Source organism: Lissotriton vulgaris, chromosome 7 (genome assembly GCF_964263255.1).
Source record: "Lissotriton vulgaris chromosome 7, aLisVul1.2, whole genome shotgun sequence".
NCBI lineage: Eukaryota > Metazoa > Chordata > Amphibia > Caudata > Salamandridae > Lissotriton > Lissotriton vulgaris.
In genome coordinates, this window is record NC_141695.1 from 324,117,526 (window position 1) to 324,140,741 (window position 23,216).

At 46.6% G+C, this 23,216-nt stretch overlaps 1 protein-coding gene across 4 annotated transcripts in view; it reads left to right on the forward strand.

Annotated features, from left to right (window-relative positions):
• The first annotated feature begins 946 nt into the window (after positions 1-946).
• LOC147701483 (AP-2 complex subunit alpha-1) overlaps positions 947-23,216 on the forward strand; it is a 323,652-nt gene continuing 301,382 nt past the window's right edge. For all 4 annotated transcript variants that reach the window (XR_015297469.1, XM_086930156.1, XM_086930157.1 and 1 more), the window contains exon 1: positions 947-1,082. Coding sequence is in view for 3 of the 4 variants with exons in the window: in XM_086930156.1 (XP_086786282.1) it covers positions 1,016-1,082 (67 nt within the window). In the remaining variant the exon portion in view is untranslated. The remainder of the gene's footprint in view (positions 1,083-23,216) is intronic.

A 23,216-nucleotide genomic window follows, 5' to 3' on the forward strand; every position in this document is an offset into this window, starting at 1 on the left:
AAGCAGAGTGCAAAGATGCAGGCGCTTTGGTTGATCTAATACCTTGTGTGAGATGCCAGCATATGCCAATAAGATAGTTTCACCCGAGGAACATGGATCCAAACATGTAGAGTTTTCTTGCCGTCACCCTGAAAAAAGATGACATTGCATTCTGGACTACATTTCTAAAAACCATACATTACATAAAAGTGGATAATTTCTGGTATTTATTTTATATTACATAGCCAATAACACGTTGGTTCGACTTGCGATGAAGTATCACTCAAAGTTACACATACACATATTTACACCAAAAACAGATTTGTCACACCTAGGCAAACTCAACATTTGTCAGCTTTAATTCTAAAGATATTCTGTCCCGCGGTACGGCTCTAGTGTCGACGAATCTCCTATAGGGTTAGCACACTAGTTGTCCTTGAGAACTATGTAGCATCTAACAGAGAACGTCGTTTATTTCTAATTTTGCAATTCCTAGCATCACAGTTGAGAATTCGGAAAATGCAGTTATGATAGACACGAGCGTACTGGGGCTTAAGTAGGTGAATTGTATGATGCGATAATACATTTTTCAGCACACAAATCATCTTGTTAATGTCTGGTGCGTTTTAGCGACGAAACAGAACAGAGACGAGTCTAAAACGGTTCAATTCCAACAGACACTCTTATTAGGCGCAGTCGGTTTGGTCATCGGTCCCACAGAAAATGTTTCCTACCCAATGGCATGGATCACAAACTCAACCCAATCCAAAACGAAAACTATGTAGACAGTTTACAGTCAACTCTGTACGTTTGGAAGGGAAAGTAACATTCCTCTGCTAATAAGGCTGTTAAGTTATGAGTGTGGCTTTCATCTTGGATTGGGGCTTTACCTTAACTTTGCAACGGATGTCCGATCGCAGGGGCGGGTTTTAGCCTGTGCCTCCATTTTTAATATGTACGCCCCCACACGCAGGCTCCTGCGCATGCGTACGCACGCACGGCCCGCCGCTTGGCTGTGCTGGGAGAAGGCCGAAAGATGCCGGCCGTTTCCAAAGGAGATGGGATGCGCGGCTTGGCCGTGTTCATCTCCGACATCCGCAACTGTGAGTGTGGGGATGGGAGCGGTTCTAGGAGTAAGCTTGGTACTTCCGGTCAGGGAGAGGGAGACCGGAAGTGGCAACACCTGAGACCGGAAGTTATGCTAAAGCAGCTGTCAGAGCTCATGCATTTACCTGTCAATGCATTTACCTGTCAATTGCTCTCATTACCTGTGAATGACTAGATTAATTTGCCAATCCTGTACTTCTCACTGCATGTTAGAAGTCCCTTGTCGTGTCTAAATGCTAATGCATACCTTAATGTTTTCCAGCCTCTGTCAATTCATTTCAATTAATTCATGTGTCTTTACCTGATAAATGGTATACGTTAGCACCTGACAGCCTGCACTTCTCACTGCGTTAGAAGTCCCTTGTCGTGTCTAAATGCCAATGCTTTCCTTTACTTTTAGTGTCTTCCAGCCTCTGACAATCCATTAAAATTCATTCATTTGTCTTTACCTAATAATTGGTATACATTAGCACCGGACAGCGTCTTTCACCATTATCTAGGCGTGTGTAGTGTTATGCATATAATGTAGACTATTTTAAGGGACCAATTTTATGGCATGAGAGTAAACAATACATTATTGTTCTGGTTGACACCGGTGAAACTTTAACAGAACCCCCTCTCCACCCTCAACATTCTAAGTTCTATCCACCAGTCCTCCAACACTCCAAAGAATTACATTGCCAGATAGGAATGAATGTTGAAATGACATCACAACAATTTTCAAGATGGATGGAAGTGTGTTTAATGGATAAAATTAAAACTAAAATGCTGATTACATTTTTAGACTAAGTATTTTTAAGAAAAGGATTTCCTGCGTCTGTTTTAACAGAGAATGGAGTTCAATTCAAGTAAAAAGAAATGAAGATTTTTTGAAAGGTTGCTGGTATTAAACAAAAAATTACTGCACTTTATAATACTAGTGGCAATAGAATCGTGAAGATAGACAACATGGTGATTAAATGTGTTATTCAACCTCTTAATCTTAGCAAGAAATATTGCAATACTGAATTAACAAGCATTTGTAATGCAATAGGTCTCGCAATTGCGAGATTTTGAGCTATTGGCATTATAAATGACAATGCCTTTTATTTGTGTTTTAAAAAACCTGCAATAATAAAAGGCATTGTCATTTATGATAGCAATAGGTAAAAGTTTCCAAAATGCGAGACCTATTGGATTGAAAATGCTGGTTGTGTACAAGCGCCCCATGCTGTGCTTTCACGTTAATAGAGGCCACGCCCCGTTCTTTAGACGAGCCGTGTCTAAAGAAATGTCCGGGGCCTCAATTAAAGTGAAAGTGCGGTATGCGGCACTTTTACCAAAAAAAGCATTTGTTTGTCAAGTTGACAAACACATGCTTTTTTTGTAAAAGCGCCCGGTGAAAGTGCGCATGGCACGCTAACAGTTTCTAGGAAAGCATGCAGTGCCTGCGGTAGGAGAAACCATTAAAGAAAATAGTGCTTACAGAGTAAATAAGACATACCGTGTAACAACTGAAGTAAAAGAGCCAGTTCTCTTGAAAACGCGTGTGGAAGAACGGTGAGGGCCTAGTCTGATTTATACTGCAGGGTTTTTAGCTTTTTTAGAAGGGCAGAAGATTGGGCTCTGAACGCAGGTGGAGGGGAAGAGAGTTCCAGAGTTTAGCCGAGTTGTTGGAGAACGAACGGCCCCCACATCTGGCTCTCTTGATCCTGGGTACTGTGACAAGGAAGGAAGAAGCTGATCTGAGCTGTCTTTTGGGTTAGTAGGGGGTGATCAGAGAATGGTTAATGGTGGCTCCCATTTTCCAGAAGGCTAGGTGAGCGATACACAGGCCTTTCAATACAATTCGTTCCCTAACTGGGAGCCAATTACGTTTCTTAAGTTTGGTTTTGACAGGGAGGCGACGAGGGATCTGAAGAAGGATTCGTGCTGCACAGTTCTGGATGACCTGGAGCTTGTTTAAGGTGGCCTGGGGGGTCCCTAGGTAAAGGGCATTCCCGAAGTCCAAACAAGACTAAATGAGACCCTGGATCATGATTTGTCTGGCCTTAAAGGGTAGTAAGGGAAGGATTTTCCGGGTAAGCCTAAGTATACCAAAGCAGGTCGCTGAAAATTTGGCTGCTTGGTGGTTAAAATTAAAAGACTTTTCCAGCCAGATGCCCAGGCTCTTAATTGTGTCTTTGGGTATGGGGGCAGGTACAAGACACGTAGGCCAGAGGGAGTCAATAGCAGGATTGGTGGAGTTACCTAGGAGCATCAGCTTGGTCTTGTCTCCGTTTAGTTTGAGACAAGATGATGTCATCCATGGGGTCACTGCTTCTAGGCAGTCCCTCAGGTTGTTGGGCCCGTGTGAAATTGGTTTATGGCCACCACTAGCTGAGTATCGTCCGCAAGGTGATTATTTTTATCCCGAAGGGGCGGACAATCTCAGCAAGGGGGCTCATGTAAATATTAAAGAGCGTAAGGCTCAAAGAAGAGCCCTGCGGCACACCACAGCCTAGAGGTTTGTTAGGGGAGGTGACGTCGCCCTCAAAGATTTGAAAGGATTGATCAGACAGGAAAGACTCAGACCATGTGAGTGCTTTCGTTGAGACTCCTAGATGGGTAAGTCTTTGCAGTAAGATGTTATGATTTACAGTGTCAAAGGCGGCACTTAGGTCAAGGAGGATGATGGCTGCAATGCCTCCTTTATCCATGATCTTCCTTGCCTCCCCTGTCACGGCGACCAGGGCGTTCTCTGTCCCATGCATGTGTCGGAATCCTGTCTGGGAAGGGTCGAGCAGGTGGTTGATCTCTAGGAACTCCGTCAGAGTTTTGTTGACGTGTTTCTCTATGATCTTGCTTAGCCAGGGAAATATGGAGATTGCTCGATAATTCCCTGGGTTATTAGGATCTAAGTTGGGTTTTTTCAGGAGGGCTTTAACTATGGCCCGTTTCCAGGGGAGCGGGACAATCCCGGTGGCTAGAGAGGCATTAAGCAATTTAAGAATGGTGGGTAGGATGTGCCCGGTAACTGTCACCAAAGAGCGCGGGGGTGCTGGATCAATAGGGGAGCCGGATTTTACCTGAAGCATAATAGATTGTAGCGTGGAAGATTCAAGAGAGGGAAGGATGCTTAGTGTTGCTGGGGGGTGGAGCCCTCTCTCAGGAGGTTTGATGGGTGATGTGGGGATCTGAGTGTGGGGAAAGGAGGTATAGATGGTTTGTATTTTATTGTAAAACTAGCAGCCCGTCCCAACGTTGTCCGGGTATGATTTGCTGCCGGCCAGTAGTATATTGTTTTGTTCGATTTCGTTTTGTTAGCATTTCTTATCTGTGACAGGCCTGTGAAACGCTCCGATTCACAGTGCACTGCTGATGCACTTAAGAGTGCGCGTTCAGTAGTGTGTGAACTCGAGTTTCCCTACTATATTTTTCCTTGCAATATTATATAGCGCGAACTCGACAACATGGCATGAGCACAATTTACATTACAGAAGAACACATTCATTTGTGGTGGAGGAGTGTGGCTCACTGATTAGAGCGGCAGACCCTGATGCAGAGGTCTGGCCCGGGACCAGGGTTCAATCCCGACGCGGCAGGGTCCTGAGCCCAAAAATGTCCACGGACTCGATAATTCTCGCCTCGGTGCCTACTCTAATCATGGGGTCCCACGCTGCAACTCTGGGCAATAGCTTGCTTAATCTCCACTACGGCGGCCCACCCGCTGCGGGATGCCTGGCTTTCACCTTGGGGATGCCCAGTAGGGGTTATCTCACAGGGAAAAAGCCAGGACGGGTTCCCAAGGCAAGCACCTTGATGCCTTCGGGTGATACGTGCGCTATATAAGTCGCAATACATACATACATACATACATACATACACGGGGAGACAAAGCGATTTGCCTGGAATCACAGGATGTTGAGCTAATGCCGAGATTCGAACGTAGCTCCCCAGCTCCAAAGTTCGCAATTCTAGAAATTGTGGCTGGAGGTGTGTCTAAAAGTGTATGTCGGTGCTGGCCATCAATGAGAGAGAGACCTGTGCAGTTTCCAAATCGTGGTGAAAAAATATGAGTATGTTGCTGGAGATGTGGGCCGCCGTGCCACCAATGTACTTACCGGGAAGGGTAAACACCCATTATTCCGCAACTTTCTTTCCGCATACCATCACTCCGCATACTTTCATTACGAAAGTACCATGACTCCGCATTGCCATTATAAGGCATGGCATTACATTTTATATGCTTTTACCACGCACACATTTACAACGAAATTCGTTGTAAATGCATGAATGGTAAAAGCATGTTTTTTTTAAACGTTTGGATAAGGTAAGTATGGGTATAGGGGTATATGTTTTGGGGTACTGAGGTATAGGTTTTGGGGTGTTTGGGTATTTTAAGGGTTCAGATATAGTTTTGAGTTATGGGGTACAGGGGTAGTTTTAGGGTTTAGGGATAGGTATGGGTTTTGGGGTACAGAGGTATTTTTAGGGTTAAGATGGGTTAGTATTTAAGGGTGTTGGGGTATTTTGAGTAAGGTGGGTTATGATTATGGGGTGCAGGGGTATTTAAAGGGAGCAGGGTGGACACCCGGAGCTGGAATGTACGCCCACAGCACACAATATGAGACATGGCATGAAGGCCGCAACGTACCACATGCCCCCAGCGTTTGTCACGCCTCCAGCACATGCCCACAGCACAACCCAGACACGCCCACAAGGGACTACTTTGCTGGCACGGTTCTTTTACCTTTTAAATGTATATGGTGGGCGTCTGCATAGCCTATGTCCTTCTGCTGCAACTGCCCTTTCCAACGCTGTATTGGGTGTTGTGATTGGTGCTGTGGTTCCTGAGATTACCCGCCTCAAAGGTTTGAGCTCTCTCTTTATTATATTAGTATAGATAACTCTGCCAGGTCATTGAGGCAGGGTTGGGCATTGAGGGGATTTTGAGGTTTTACTGGGAGTTTGAGAAGGGATTTTGCAATTTGATAAATTTCCTTAGGCCTGGAAGCAGCTGCATTGATCTTATTTTTGAAAAAGACTACTGGTGCAATTCTAATTTCATTTTTTATATGTTTTTATGGCAGCTCTATATACGTTTTTTCTGGGGAGTGAGTAGTCCAGACGCCACTTCCTCTCCAGTTTTTTGCATTGGCATTTCCTTTCTCGTAAATCCTGGGAGTACCAGGGGGCAGTCTTAGTACTGCATTTTGATTCAGTATGTTTTATGGGGAGTACAGAGTGTAGTGAGTTTGAGATCCATATATTGTAGTGTTCATTGGCTAGGATGGGGTCAGAGTTGCAGGGTGGTCTAGAAGTTTCAAGGGTCGATGCCCATTCAGCCTGGGGAGTTTTGACCAGTTGCGTTCCCTCTGAATGACTATAGTGGAGGAAGAGTGGGTATGTGGAGTAACCCAGGAGACAGGGATCAGGAAGTGGTCCGTCCATGGCAGGGGGGAGGGATTTTCCACTAGGAGATCTGTGCAATTGCTGAAAATGGGATCAAGGAGATGACCCATGGAGTGGGTTGGTTTCAGCACTAGTTGTTGAAGTTGTAGTGCGGCGAGGCTGGTCGTCATTTCTAGGGCATTGTGGTCCGTGGTGTCATCAAAATGGATATTAAAATTCCCTAGAAGTGTGAAATGTGATGAGCTACAAGCTAGGTTGGCTATAGAGGAAGGCAGAGAGTTGGGAAATGTTCCTAGGGTCCCGGGTGGACGATGTACAAGCATCCCTGAGAAGGTGCTAATGTGGGAGAAGTCAAGGGAGAAGGAGAGACTTTCGCAGTTGGGTATTGGGTTGGGGGAGCTGCGGCAGCCATAGCAATCTTTGTAAATTATTGCTAAGCCGCCTCCTCTTCCTGTTGAGAGGTCTTCGCGTAAAATTTGGTATCCTCTAGGTAGGGCCTGGATGATATCAGGTTCTGATTTGGAGTGGAGCCAGGTTTCTCTCAGAAACAGGGCATCTTGGGTTAAATTCATCTAAAAGCAGGGAAATCTCTGTGGTGTGTTTGGGGAGAGATCTGCAGTTCAGAAGATACATACTTCGCTGTGCGTTTTTAGGTTTCGGCCTAGCGATACACTGCGCAGCAGTTGTTGCGCAGCCGAAATTTAATGATTTGGAGTATGGGGGCTTAAACCCGCCCCTATTCTCCATTGGCTGGTTTCCTAAACGGAGGCCAGCCATTGGAGCAGAGGGTCGTCGCTCCATTTCAGCCCCGTCCATTTCGGATTCGGAGGCGTGTTTTTTCAGTTTCTTTGGCCGTCACTCAACTAAACACGCCCCAGATTCCGAAATGTCGGCGCTGTGCTGTTGAATGTGGTCTGTCTGGTACTGGGTGAGTATGCCTCTGCTGAAACTATACGAGTGATTGTAATTGTAAGGTTACTATCTGCCCTTTTAGTTGGCAGATACGTCCAGGTGTGCCCCTCCTGTCAAGATTCACTAATTAAGCGTCAGGCTCAAGAATTAAAATACAATTGTTTCTTAGGAGTGTGTGTTAATAAGTACACTTTAAAATACGTAAACAGGCTGTTTAAGTAATTATCCTTAAAACTAAATACAACTAAGCATGGTTTTACATCTCAAAGTAAATCATGATGGCAGCAATGTAAAATGCCCCCTCTTCATCACTCCATTTCAGCCCCGTCCTTTTCGGATTCGGGGGCGTGTTTTTTTGTTTCTTTGGCCGTCACTCAACTAAACGCGCCCCCGATCCCGCAAATGTCGGCGCTGTGCTGCTGGATGTGGTCTGTCTGGTACCGGGTGAGTATGCCTCTGCTGAGACTATACGAGTGATTGTAATTGTAAGATTACTATCTGCCCTTTTAGTTAGCAGATACGTCCAGGTGTGCCCCTTCTGTCAAGATTCACTAATTAATCGTCAGGCTCAAGAATTAAAATACAATCGTTTCTTAGGAGTGTGTGTTAATAACTACACTTTAAAATACAAAACATGCCGTTTAAGTAATTATCCTTAAAACTAAATACAACTAAGCATGGTTTTACATCTTGAAGTAAATCATGATGGCAGCAATGTAAAATGCCCCCTCTTCACATCTACATATGTTGATTTCTGTAGATCCGATCTGTTGAATTAAGGCTTTTTCAGCCTCAGGGTGCTCGCTGAGCGCCATTTGTTGAACGTTAGTTGTGGTAGTGAGAGTTGCGATAGAGTCAGGCAGGCAACGTGTAATTAACGGGTACAAGGCAGGGTGTGATTTTGCTGCTCCCTGTTTATGCATACAGGGTGCGGTCCTCGCAATTGAGGTATAATTTGATGATGACTGTAACATATGGGTCTCCTCACCGTGCTCCCCGGGATGAAACACAGCTTTATTAACTTTTTCTTATGAAATATTCCCCGTCAGTCTTAGGTTGCGAGCGAGGTGATGAGGTAGTTGGTGAAGAGGGGAGGGGTGCGAAGTAGCTGGCAGGTCAGGGTGAGTCGCCTTAAACATTTCCTAATTTACGTGTCAAGCACTTTAACACAGCGCTCCGGGACCCGATTTGCCCTTCACGGCTCAGCGCACTTCTATTGCATTTAACACCTACCTGTGAAGGTTCATAAAATGCAAACTCCGAGCTGCCCCAGGGCACTGGGACCGTGGAGGAAGGAGCTAGCCAACATCCGCTAATTGTAATTGTAATTGTAATGGGATTTCTAAAGCGCATGGCTGCCCGTGAGCGTCCCAGCGCTAACAGATGAACCAAATGGATCAGGCTAATGCGGAGAAGATGGTTACGGGAACAGCCAAGTATTTAGAAGCTTTCGAAAAGGCAGCAGGTTGAGTTGGGCACGGAGGTCAAGCGGGAGGGCGTTCCACAACTTAGACGCGTGATAGGGAAAACGCCGGCCTCCGGAGCGAGCTTTCTTGATCCTGGGAATTTGGGTTAGGTGGTCATTAGAAGATCAGAGAGTTCTAGCCGTAGTATGCGGGACAACAAGGTCCTTGAGGATTGGCGGGGCTTTTCCATGCAGGATTTTGTGGGTTAGGCACAAGGCCTTGAACTGCACCCTTTGCGCCACGGGCAACCAGTGTAATGCTCTAATCGCTGGTTTAGCTGTGCAGCGGTTCTTGGTGCCAGTAAGAATCCGAGCAGCAGCGTTTTGAACAACCTGTAGCCTGGTTGTGACTTTCTTTGGTGCGCCGAAATACAAGGCATTTCCGTAGTCCAGTCTGGACAGAATAAGACCCTGTAGGAGAAGCTTTCTTGACTGGAAAGGGAGCAGGGGAAGGATCTTACGGGCAGAGCGTAGTAGACCAATGCAGGTTCCAGCCGTTTTTCTTGCCTGGGTGTTTAGGGTGAGGTTGTGATCGAGCCAAATCCCCAGGCTTTTGATTTCGGCTTTGGGGGTAGGAGGAGGGCCCATGCAAGGGGGTACAGAGACTCTGGGCGGAAATGGGACTGGTTGCCCATCACCATTATCTCTGTATTGTCGCCGTTGAGTTTTAGGTGGGATGAGTTTTTCCAGCTGATTATGTCCCCTAGGCAGGAATAGAGATCGATGGTGGGATTGTCTTGCCGGCTGAGGGAGACAACCAGCTGGGTGTCATCCGCGTAGGTCAGGAGTTTGATACCGTACTGGATGACAATCCTTTCCAGGGGCGACATATATACGTTAAAGAGCGTCGGGCTTAATGACGAGCCCTGAGGCACTCCGCAACGTATAGGGGTCTCCCTGGAAATGAACTCGCCCTCAGCCACCTGGAAAGAGCGGTTATGGAGATAGGATTTAAGCCACGCCAGGGCCGAACCTGAGATACCAAGGTCTCTGAGCCGCTGGGCCAGGATGCTGTGGTTAACGGTGTCGAATGCCGCGCTGAGGTCCAGAAGGATCACTGCCACTGATCCCCCTGCGTCGATGATCTTCCTGGCCTCTTCGACCACCGCTACCATTGCTGTTTCCGTGCCCTGGCCCGGGCGGAATCCTGTCTGTGACGGTTTTAACAATTCGTTGATTTCCAGGTAGTTTGATAGTTGACTGTTGATGAACTTTTCAGCCATCTTCCTGACGCAAGGGAGGAGGGAAATTGGCCTGAAGTTGGCCAGATTGCTGGGGTCGAGGTTGGGTTTTTTGATTAAGGCTTTGACTACCGCCTTCTTCCAGCTCGGCGGAACCGTTCCGCTTTCTATGGAGGAGTTAATCAGTTTTACCATTGGTGCAAGAATGGTAGGAGCGACTTGTTTAAGGTGTCTGACTGGAGCTGGATCATGTGGGGACCCACTTTTGAGGGACTGGAGGATGGGCCTTAGGGTTTCCTCACAGATGGGAGAGAACAAGCCAAGTTCTGTGTTCGGATTCTGGGCCTGCCATGAGTGAATAAGTGAGGGGTGCTCAGGGGGCAGAGGGGGGAGATGCTGAAGGATATTTTGTATTTTTTGGTCAAAAAACGTGGCTAACTCATTACAGTGATTGTCCGAGAGATTGTACGTACAGGATGGTTCTGGGGTTTTGAAAAGTTTTTTCACGATTTGGAACGTTTCTCTGGACGAGCAGGATGCCTTACTAATTTTTTCGTTAAAGAAGGCTGTTTGAGCATTTTTGAGGGCTTTTTTGTAGTTGAGAATAGCCCGTTTATAGTCACTTTTACTGTTGGGATCGAAGTCTTTCCTCCATACTCTTTCCGCTCTCTTACAGTTTTTCTTTAGGAGGCGGACCTCGTGTGTAAACCACGGGGAGGTGGCTTTTTTCCTAGGTTTCAGGTAAGGTTTTTTGGGAAGAACGGTGTCTAGGGAGTTTTCAATCCAGGACGTGAACTGCGCATCCGCAGAATGTGGGTTACATTCAAGCTGTGGCCTGGTATGCTCTAGTGAGTGTTTCCATTTATCAAGGTCGAGTTTGGCCCAAGGGCGGGAGAGTCTGCCCGGTGCTTGGATGGAAGGAGAGGTGGTCTGGATCCGCCAGCTGAAAGGGATAAGCAGGTGGTCGGTCCAGGGCACTGGGATTGGTGTTCCCACCAAGAGATCGGGAAAATTGCAAAATATGGGATCAAGTAAGTGCCCAAGATTGTGCGTTGGTAGATTGTTTTGTAAGTGGAGTTGGTGAGCTGCAAGGTCTAGGACCAGTTCTGTGACAGTATCATTTTTGCTATTGTCGAAATGGACATTTAGGTCTCCTAAGATTAGGAAATTGGGCCGGGTGCCCGCCACGGAGCATTCCAAAAGAGAATTATGAAACTGTCCCATGGCTCCTGGTGGGCGGTAGATGAGAACTCCTGAAAGGGAGTGACGGGGGAAATTTGGATAGTGAAGTGCGTGTTTTCACAGTCCGTCAAAGGGCTGTCGAGAAATCTGCAAGAGAAGGATTCTTTGAAGATGACGGCTATTCCTCCTCCCCTACCCTTCGGGCGGTTCAGATGTTGTATAAGGAAGCCTTGGGGCAGTGCCTGCACGATGTCGGCGTCTGAGTCTGGGGCAAGCCATGTTTCTGTGAGAAACAGGATCTCTAGATGGTGCTCCTCAATAAGTAAATGTATTTCGTGGGCGTGTTTGGGCAGCGACCTGTAGTTTATCAGGGCCATGTTTATGATCGTCTGAGGGTTGTGCTCATTTATAGAGAGGGTGAGTTTGAATGGACAATGGGGACAGTAAGTACAATGGGACTCGGGTCTAAGTGATTGAGAGCATAGATGTAGGAGAGGCTGATTGAGATGGTATAAGGATTCTCTGGAGTAAGAGAGCCTCGAATGCTCCCTAGGACCTGACTCATGGCTCGGTCTGGCGCGGACGGGCGCAGACGGGCTTACTTCTGGCGCACCTCTGATGCGCCAACGGCGCGCCCGCTGCGCTCGTCCGCTGCGTGTCCGTCGGGGAGGGGTCATTTTGTAGTGTGGGGGCCTAAATCGCCCGCAACGCAAGAGCGCCAACCGCCCTTCCTAAGATGGCGGCTGTGGAGAGCGCTGTTTGTTCTGCCTACTACGCGGTCCAGGAGACCCTAAGTCGGCCACCAGTGGAGTGCGCGGGGACGGGGGATGCAAGGAGGTTGTCGGTAAGCTTTTAGGATATTTGCGCCTGTGTCTTACTCACACAGCGTTAGGGTGGGTATAGACTGTGTCTCGATCACACAGCGTTCAGGGAGAGCGTAGGGGTCCAATCAAGTTAAACAGGTTAAAAATTACACACAGCAAATCAAGATACAATTTTTAAAAATAAGAGCTTGGCTCCCGGCTTCCGCCTCAGGAGTGGACAATTCTGTTATATGCGAGCTCAGGGGGGCCCATGCGAGCCCATGCGAGCTCAGGGGGGCCACATGCGAGCTCAGAAGCCTTCATCCCGCCCAGGCTTTAAACATATGTTGTTTGCGCGACCTGCCTGGAGAAGTAAACTAAAAATTAGAAAAGTGAAAGTACCACTGCTAACACTGTGAGTTCCTGCCTGCTCTCACTCCCCTGTAACTTCTGTTAATATATATATATATTTTTTTACAGAGTTTTTTTTACAGCGCGAACTTGACCCGAATCGGGTATCAGAGCGCTTTACATAGCACCAGTTGCATTACATGAGGACACAATTCATCCATCCCGCTTCCTTTCACTCATCCATCCTTTTGCACATCCATCCATCCTTTCACCCCACACATCCTCCTTTTCGCTCATATTCATCCATCCTTTCACTCATCCCTCCATCCATCCATCCTTTCGATCATCCATCCTCCTTTTCACTCCTATATCCTTCCACCATTTCACTTCCTCCATTTATGCTTTCGCTCATCCGTTCACCCTTTCACCCATCCATCTTCCTTTTCGCTCATATATCCATCCACCCTTTCACTAATCCCTCCATCCACCTTTACACTCAACTATCCACCCATCAACCCTTCCACCCAGCCAGCCACTCACCCGATTCACCCACCCATCCATCCACCCATCCACCCACTGACCCAGCCGTCCATTCATCTACTCTCTCACCCATTAATAGCTATAGAAAGCGGAAACAGCAACCAGGTGTCACGGCGCAAGACTTTCTGTTTTACAGTACCAATTGCCGCTCATTACCTAAACACTAGCTAGATATCTTTAACTTGTTACTAGAAGACCTATCCAGCGCACTTTTCCTGACCGAAACCTGGCTACACGATTTTGCAGGCCCCAATGTAGCCACTGCCCTCCCTTCCAACGATGCGATTGTTAGAAAAAGCAGAGCGGACCAAACGGGAGGCGGAATCGCACTCATTTTTAACAGAGAGCTGAAATGTAGCCTCGACCCTGTAGACATCCCAGACTGTGAAGCTGCCTTTTTTAAAAATAACCATAAATCCTAATTTCACGCTATCAGGCATATTGATGTATCGGCCCCCCGGAAATTCCACCCAATGGGCTTCCAAATTAGCTAACTACATCACACCTTTTTATGTAGCCTCAACATTTTTTTCACTAATTGGAGACCTTAACCTGCATTTAGAGGACCCATCTAACACCACATGTATCAATTTGCTAGAAGACCTGACAGCTTTAAACAATAGACCACTAAATTCCGGGCCCGCACACAAGGCGGGACACCTGCTCAACCCAATAATTACAAATCTCACCGAATTGGTATGGCACGATACAACCCACATATGCTGGTCAGACCACTACTTAATAAAACTGTGCAGCCTGTTTTCCCAGCCACGTCAAGGAAAAACTGGAGAACACTCGACATTGTACAATTCAACAAAGTACTCTGCGAAACCCCCCCCCCCCAAAAAGGCCAAAACATGGAATGCATAGCAAAAGCAACACAACAGTGGCTCAGTGACGCCGCTGATTTCTGCCTACCCACCCCTCACACAAAGGGAAATAGCCACCGTCTCCCAGCCCCATGGTACAACGATTCACTTAAAACTGAGAAAACCAAATGCAAGGCATTAGAGAGACAGTGGCGGAAAGACTATGCACCTGACAAAAAGGTGTGGTATCATAACGCAAGAAACATATACCATGCAGCTTGCACGAAAGCCCGAGCCCTGTATCTATCCAACACCATTATGGAAGCAACAAATAGACCTAAACACTGTTCAACACGGTTAAGGAACTAGCAGGTGCGCAAACCACAGCAACTGCCCGCCCGCTCAATGAACGACAATGTCAGGATCTCGCTAAATTCTTCACCGACAAAATTGATAAGCTAATTATTGAAATTAATAGCAATAAAAATGATACTACCTCGCAGGCTGATACGGATTATGTTCCCATAGTTAAGGATACCCTAGAACACTGGCCTCCCATTACGACAGACACATTGAAGTCCATCCTCAAGACCATTAAATCTGGCTCCCCTTGTGACCCAATTCCCATTAATGTACTAAAATAACTGGATGCCCTCTCTCTTGAAATCATTGTTGACACGTTAAATTCCTCCTTTGAATTCTCTACAGTTCCTGCACTTTGGAAACACGTCATGGTAAGCCCACTACTGAAGAAACCCATAGCGAACCCCGAGATACTGTCAAACTATAGACCCATATCACTTCTCCCTGCCTTTTCGAAACTACTGGAAAGACATGTTCACTCGGCCCTAACTCATTTCACTGAAGAAAATTCTCTCCTCCATCCGTCTCAATCAGGTTTTCGAGCCGGTTTCTCCACAGAAACTGATCTGCTGGGAGTCACCAAAAACATCCGGAAACTCCTTGATGACGGCCAAACGGTTGCCCTCATTCTCTTAGACTTGAGCGGCCTTTGACACCATATCGCACGAAAGGCTACTAACCACGTTAGGAAAAAATGGGATCTGTGGTGTGGCACTTGAGTGGATCAGGTCTTTTTTGAAACAACGGACGTTCCAAATTACATCTTCTTCAGCATGTTCCGGAATGTTCAGTGCCCCACACGGAGTGCCCCAGGGCTCTATCTTGAGCCCGCTGACCTTTAATCTATATCTTAGACCACTGGCTGACTTAGCAGACAGATCAGGACTCACCCTCATGACTTACGCCGATGACTCACAGATCATCCTCTCTCTGTCAGAATCCAGCCCATTATCCCCGTCTCTCCTCAAACAAGGTCTGCACAACATTTTCAGCTGGATGACTAGAAACCAGCTGAAACTAAACTGAGAAAAAATGGAGATCCTCCTTCTGGGAAAACAACAGGACCTGTGGAACCCCTCCCACTGGCCTTCCCAGATGGGAAACCTCCCAGGCCCAGCCACCCAGGTACGCAACCCTGGGAGTCATTGTGGATAGCTCCCTCTCTATGAAACAACAGGCCAGCAAAGTTGTAGGCCTATGTTTCACCATCATAAAGTGGCTCAAAAAAATCCTCTGGATGCTGCCCATCTCCACCCAAATAACCGTAGTCAATGCCCTTATTACATCTCGGCTTGACTACGGAAACATCCTGTACCTGGGTTCTAATAAAGCTGCAGCTTGTTCAGATCTCAGCTGCCATGCTGCTGTGTAGAATTCCAAAAACCGCCAGGGTCTCAAATCACCTGCGTGACCTGCATTGGCTCAGGGTAGAGAACCGGATTAGATTTAAAGCCCTGAGTTATATGTTCAGGATAAAAGTGGGCACTGCTCCAAAATACCTACTAGCACTAGTCCATCCCTACACTCCCAAACGCAACCTACGGTCACAATCAGCAGCCAACTTTTGTGTGCCTAGGTTCAAACTCTCAAGAATGGGAGGTAGAACCTTTTCACACCAAGGACCAACTCTCTGGAACGCACTCCCTCCCCATATTCGCAAGGAGGAAAACTACGCTAGGTTTAGGAAATACATCAAAACCTGGTTGTTCGAGCAATAACAAGAACAACCCTGCGAACCCCATACCATTCTTCTGTGCTGTGTCTCGGTGCCGGGTAACCCTTTTTTGGTTAGCTGTGCGCCTTACAAGTTTAAAAAATAAATAGTAAATAAATACAGATTAATTTCAGCTAAATACGGATCTGCTTATAAAATGTTCGCATTCTAAGGCATCCTCCAGTTTAGAGAAAACAGTCTTGTTTACCCGGCCCTGCACCCCTTAAAGTAATTTAATTGAGTTTTTACATTACTTTTTGTCATTTTTGCTACATAAAAATACAAACCTTTTGTACTGTAGGTGGGATTTATTTTTTAAATAAATCTTTAAATTTGTAACATTTGTAATGAAAATCAAGTTAATAGTACTGGAGTATTTTTTTCAAATTTTTAAACAAAGATATAAAAATAATTTACATACGTTAACTTAAAAATATTGTAACTATTTTTTTTTAACGTTTATTCAACTTTAAAAAATGTTTTTATACTTTAGCATAGGGATATCTTCACCGGAGCTCTCCACCCAAGTGTCGGAAACTTCTGCCTACATGTGAAAAGTTGGTAATAGTAAATGTATATTCGTAAATATGGCTTCATCTCCTGATTTTAACCCCTTGCGTGCGGGGCGTATTCCCCGCCTGTGCTGACTCCGCCTTGCGCGGGCGGAGTCATGACGGAACGGTTCCGTCATCAGCACAGCTCAACCGATGCTGATGACGGAACTGTTCTGTCATCAGCACGCAAGGGGTTAATAGGTGGGGACATATAAATCAAATTTACCCTTGCAAATGGTGAAAAGGAAAAAAAGTAAATGAAGTGTAAAAGCAGATTTACATATGTAGATTTACTTTCATGTAAATTTACCTTTTGTTAATTGGCCTTTTTAGGTCGAGCCTAGAGCAGCGCATGCGCTGCTTGCTCGACTTTTAGTAAGGGGGTTTTCAAAGTGCTACCCACAAGCTTTTTCTGGCCTAAAGGTTGCGTGCAAGCACCCGCGCAGCCGCCATCTGCCTCTCTTATCTCTTCCTCCGCATCGCTGGCCATTACTTTCACTTTTACGGCCGCGCGCGCAGCCGCCATCTACCTTTCTTATCTCTTCCTCTGCATCGCTTGTGCTTAGAATTACAGTTTTGCATATTGATACTCTTTCATATTAAATCCTTGCTGCCGGGCGCCTGAGGTCAAATGGGCCCTGTTTCTTCTCTAAATAAGTTTACACCAACGGTGATACACTCTGCCTGGATGCTGCCCTTTCTATCCGAGAACTTGCATCCCACGCTGCAAAAATGTACCCTTGGAACCTGCTGAACGGAAAGGAAACCGTGCAGCTCGTGAAGTAATAAACACAGTGACTGGCGATAACAATCTCTATGTAAACGTGCCCACATTTAGCAAGGTTGCCATGGCGAAGGAAACAAGCTCTTTAAATCTGCCACTCCTTTCACAAAGGCCTGGGTTGCAACGCCTAAAATTAAAGTGAGATTACTGGATGTGCATTTTTCTAATCTATTACTCTAAATCAGAGGTGGTCAGATTTGCCCGTTTGTTGCCAGCTCAGAGCAAAGCTGAGAGAGTTCCAAAAAAGAAAAATAATCTTCGGTCTTCGCAGTCAGTTTGGTTTTTAGGTCTTGCGACCTGTGGTGCACTGCGTAGCAGTGCTCACGCAAGTTGTGTGAGCTATTGTAATAAAAAAACAGAGATTGTGAGCTGACCTAGGAATCGCACACACTCGTGCATGTGCGCTTCGTTTTCAGCTCCCCCATTGGCCTGTACGTGCGTCTTATTGTAAAAGACTGCACGCAATTGTCCCGAAGCACGCGCATAGCTCCTCCCATGGCCTATTGGTGTCTATTACGTGCACCAAGCGCGTAATAGACACCAATAGGCCGTGGTAGGAGCCATGATTGAGCCCACACAGGCGTGACGTGCGCGCCACTTGTTTTTTTTTCTTCAACGCGGATGTGTTTCCTCCAGTTCACAGAGCACCACTGCCTTCAAACAGGGAAAGAGTTGGTATCGGGCACCGTGGCAGCACCAGACCTCGCTCTCTGCCCTCTCTGCTGCCCAAGTCCGGGAGTTGCTTTGCTCCTTCTCCAAACAAGGAGGGGCAGTTTGGCACCTAGCATCTTGCGATAAAAGCGCCCTTACTTTGTTTTCTCCACTGGTATTTTTTTAGTCAAGAAAGAACGATGTGACAGCCTTTATGGATGGGATTGTAAACTGTTTGGAACCGTGGGACCACTGGCAGCGCAGTTCGCCCCCCACCTTAAGGTAACGTGCATATGTTCCTGCAGGACATCCGACTGCCTCCAGTGTTGATGTGGGATAGTCAGAGATGCATGCCCTTGTCCTGAGACTTGAGTGGGGAAACCAATTATACAATGGTAGAGTGGATTAACAGAATAGGGCGTTACAGATGGGGGCGTGTACATTTTTTATAGAGTGCAGGCTCCGCTTTGTGTATAAGTCCCGCTACCCTCTTACAAATATGTACACTTATATATTCGCCCATTTTCAAATATCTAATGGGCATTTCGAGTTTCCTGGCAAAGGCAGCGGGCTCCTACCAATAATAACATGTGCGGTATGTCATCAGAGAGTCGCGCGCACGCACACACACCGACACACTCAAACGCGCACATGCACACACGATGTTACTCAGACACGTACACTTCCACTCAAGCACGCACGCATCATACCTGCGCATGCTCACTCTCTGAAAGACACAAACGCGAGCACAAAATGTTTCAAATTGTCACACAGCCTCATCATTCCGGTCTGCGACACTGCACAATCACTCTCTGTGATATCACCATTCTTATGCCTGTGGGTGCGGGGTTGAGCTGCATTTATAATCCGGGTTGGAAAATATGACACAGATTAGACATTTTTTCCCCGAACCATTATCTGAGCATATGGGGCAGCTCTTTCCAAGATTCTAAGCCCAGACAGCAATTGCACTGTCATCACGTGTTCCAGCACACGGCAGATCATTGCAATGCCTCCCTTCAAAGCAGGGCTGGCGCGTTGCAATCTAGCAATGGTGGAAGCGTTATGTAGGAGGCAGGGCGGCTAAAGTGCCAAGGTGTGACGGACTGGCGCCATCTGATGTGACGAATCTCGCTGTCATTGCGTGAGGCAGTATCTTCCCTGAACACCTGCAGGAAGATAATAGTGGGCTGGGGGTCATCTCCAGTAGATCTCGGTGCAATGGTGAACTATAATGACTTAGCATTTAATTTTGTTTTGAAATGAATTGGCATGTTTAAATGTCTCTAGCAGGAAATACTTGTTTTTGCTCTGTTTCTTTGTATTATAAATTGTCAGCAAAGTGAACTGGAGAGCAAAATGGCTTGCCCAGGATCACACAGTGTGATGAAACTGGAGGAGTCGGAACTAGACATATCTGAATCCGCAGTCTACATAGGTACGCTCACACTCCGACTGGGTTGCATTCGAATGTATGAAGGAATTTATTAAAATTTTTATTTTGTTAATATGCAATTTCCACATTGGCTTTGCCCTTGAACTTGAGACACCACGATTACTCGCTTTTCCATCATCCTTGGGGTTCTTGTCCCATTATATACTGTGTGCCACCAGGCAGCATCCCACAGCCTCTCCCAGTGTCACACGTTGGAAGCGGATGCTGCTGCCCCACCCCCTCCCTTACTAATACTACTAATGTATGAAGGACCAGCCCAAAGAGTTGGGAGATGGCTTTTGGTTCTAGTTGGTTCACAGCTGTTAGCAAACTCATTGGTTATTAATAATAACAATTTTCCAATAAAAACAGACAAATATAGCTAATTGTATTACAATGGCATATAAGAAAATAGAAATAATAGATAATAGATGGAATTGACGAGCAACTGATCCAGATATATTAAATTGGGCAAGACTGCTGAAGGCTCAAAGTGACACAAGCATCCATCTCAATTGCATCCATGCATTTGGTCTTGTATGTGTTGTCTCTATGGCCTACTTCGTAATCGCATATCTTTTGATTTTGTGTGTATTTTGTGCCATAGTGGCATACTTAGGTCACGCATTACTGAAAATTAGAGCTATTGGTGTTGCATTATTATTTGCAACCCCAAAAGCTCAAACTTTTAATAATGCGAGACCTATTGCATTGCAAATGCTTGTTTTCTTTTCGTTCACCTTACTCAACTGCTGGAAGTGTTTTCCCTTTTCTTGGCTCTATGTCTGCAGCAAATTCAATTGTTAGCTTCAGCTCTTCCCTGCCACATATGTACTTCTAACAATCAGTGAGGAGAATTTAGGAAAATGTGGAAAAACCATCAATGTGGAGAGATGCTATAAGCAGACTCACACTGATCAAAATATGAACATACAGAACTGTGCCAGAACATTTTCATCAAAGGCCCATAAAGGGGTCTGCCTGCGGTATCACTGCACCCCGGCATTATCCATTGGGATGAGGAAGTCTGTCCACAATGTGTACCCTGATACTGCAGAACGCATACTGCACTCTCTGGCACTGCAAGCACTTACATGCCACCCAGTTCCAAGCTATTGTAACATTAAATACTGACAACACACACCAAGACACCGCAGACCGTCACATGTTGTCTAGCCTGACGCCGCATACAGTGAGATAAAATGCTGGAACTGTACACCACAACTGTGTGTACGTCAGAGGTGTGTTCAGACCCTTCCCCTGTATATCTACGGGCATGCTTGCACCTCATACAGCAGTCCTCGCTGAGGATAGCCGGTTCTCCCTTCGGACACAGGGCCTAGGGCGAGATTTTACTTAGTATTTCTTCTTAGGCAGTAATGGTATTTCCTTTTTAGGTCTCGCCTGTCGATGCGCATGCGCATCGAGCAAGCGAGAGTATTGGGACTTATCCACTCTTTCCCCAACTTGCAAGGAATCGTGGCGATTCCTTGCAGTGCCCGTGACTTTTAAGCTCAATGCGCATGCGCATTGAGCTTAAAAGCGCGTGCACGTCCGTCTTGGTTTACCCGCTCCGCCCCCTCCCCTTCCCGCCGTCTCGCATTTCCCCTGCCGCATCAAAGGCTTTCACGGCCGGCCGGCCATGCTTTCAGTTTCACGACCGGCCGGCCGTGTGAATTACATTCCAAAGCCCACTCTCCCTGCTCCGCCCCCTGCTCCGGCCGAGACGCATTTCTCCTCCCTCCTCCCCCCTCCTGGGTCAGGTTACCCTGCTTTCTCTTTCGTTTTTTTCGTTATGCTTTCTGGCAACAACACACAGTCGAGTAACGCAGGCAGAGAGAGGGACATCCGGGGCTCTGCTCACCACGGAGGTACGTTCAGCATGTTTAACTACTATCACCAATGCTCACAAACTATTGAAAAGGAATTTAAAGTTGGAATCTTAATTTAAATGTGTATGCCGAATTTAAAGTTGTATTTAAAGTTGTATGCTGGCCGGGGGGCGGGGGAGAAGAGGTGGCCTTTAATTAATTAAAGCAATATGTGCAAGCCAATATGGGAGCTATTTAAATAATACTCGCACGGACCTCGAACATATTTTCACCACACACTCCTCGAATCCAGACACAATTCCTTCCATACGTTTTGTCTATCTTGCCTCAGCCTACTTTTTTAGAAATCCCGAATCAGTTGCAAAAAATTGACATTTTCTGAGAAGCGTGTTTGTGCCGGTTTATTTCATTGTAACTGCGGCGCGTGTGTACTTTGCTGTTCAGCTCAGATGGTGAACACAGCTGCACCCAGGATTATAACCAACTGAGCTAGATTAAGTGGCCAGTACCACTGCTTTAAAGGGTACTGTCTGTCTGGTACTGAGTGCGGTTACTTTTTTATTTTCAGAGAAAGAGTAGCTGCACTTCTCATGAGAATCATAATAATTTTAATTGTAGAGTACCTGTACTTTACAAAAAACAAGCTGTTACCTGCACTTCTATTTCTATTTCGCCATTTCTAGCACTGGCCAGTACTATGCCACCCATGTTGGCTCATTCTTTTCTCCTTCCTAGGCAGACGCAACAAGTACCAATGATTTAGGCAATAGTTACACCACGTTTTTAAATAACATATTTCAGTAATGTTTTTGCTGTGCGCGTACGTACATGTCAGATACGTTCCGGGTACATTAATCATCATGATATGTTGGTTGTAACAAGAAATGTTAATAATCATCATGATGTGTTTGTTGTAATAAGAAATGATAGCAACTTTGTAAGTAACGTTGAACGCAGTGTTCTAATTTAAAGAAAGCATACGCATTGCTTACCCGTGCCCCACCCTCACTCACCCTCACTCACCCTCACTCACCCTCACTCACCCTCACTCACTCACCCTCAACCCCTCACCCTCACTCGCCCTCACCCTCAACCCCTCACCCCCTCACCCTCACTCGCCCTCACCCTCACTCACCCTCAACCCCTCACCCTCAACCCCTCACCCTCACTCGCCCTCACCCTCACTCACCCTCAACCCCTCACCCTCAACCCCTCACCCACCCTCAACCCCTCCCCCTCAACCCCTCACCCTCACTCACCCTCAACCCCTCACCCTCACTCACCCTCAACCCCTCACCCTCACTCACTCACCCTCAACCCCTCACCCTCAACCCCTCACCCTCAACCCCTCACCCTCAACCCCTCACCCTCAACCCCTCACTCACCCTCACTCACCCTCACTCACCCTCACTCACCCTCACTCACCCTCACTCACCCTCACTCACCCTCACTCACCCTCAACCCCTCACTCACCCTCACTCATCCCCACTCACCCTCAACCCCTCACTCACCCTCACTCATCCCCACTCACCCTCAACCCCTCACCCTCACCCTCACCCACCCTCAACCCCTCACCCTAACTCACACTCACCTTCACCCTCACTCACCCTCACTCACCCTCACTCTCCCTCACTCTCACTCTCACTCACCCTCACTCACCCTCACGCTCACTCACCCTCAACCCCTCACTCACCCTCAACCCCTCACTCACCCTCACTCACCCTCACCCACCCTCACCCTCACTCACCCTCAACCCCTCACCCTCACACAGTGCAATAGGTCTCGGAGCATTTGAGTTAGAGCTTTTAGAATTGTTTATGGCTTTTTTTTATTTGTAATTCTTTAGCATTGGCTACAGGAAACAAAAATGCTAAAGATTTACAAAAAAACCCCATAAACAATTCTAAAAGCACTAACTCTAATGCTGCGAGACCTATTGCATTTCCAATGCTTGTTTTTTTACAGAACTGTGGAGCAGAGAGGTCAAACAATGATCTGACTCCAACTGCACAGTTTTGGAGCTCACATGTTGCTTACAATATCCAGATGTTGCTTCTTTTTGTAGCTGGGCTCTTGTATTCGGAACGTCTGGTATTCAGCCATGTATTAGTTTCCCGCGTTGCAAGTAGATGTTTTTATAGTGTTACTTTAAAGTCCCAATGCATTTCGAAGTGAATGATT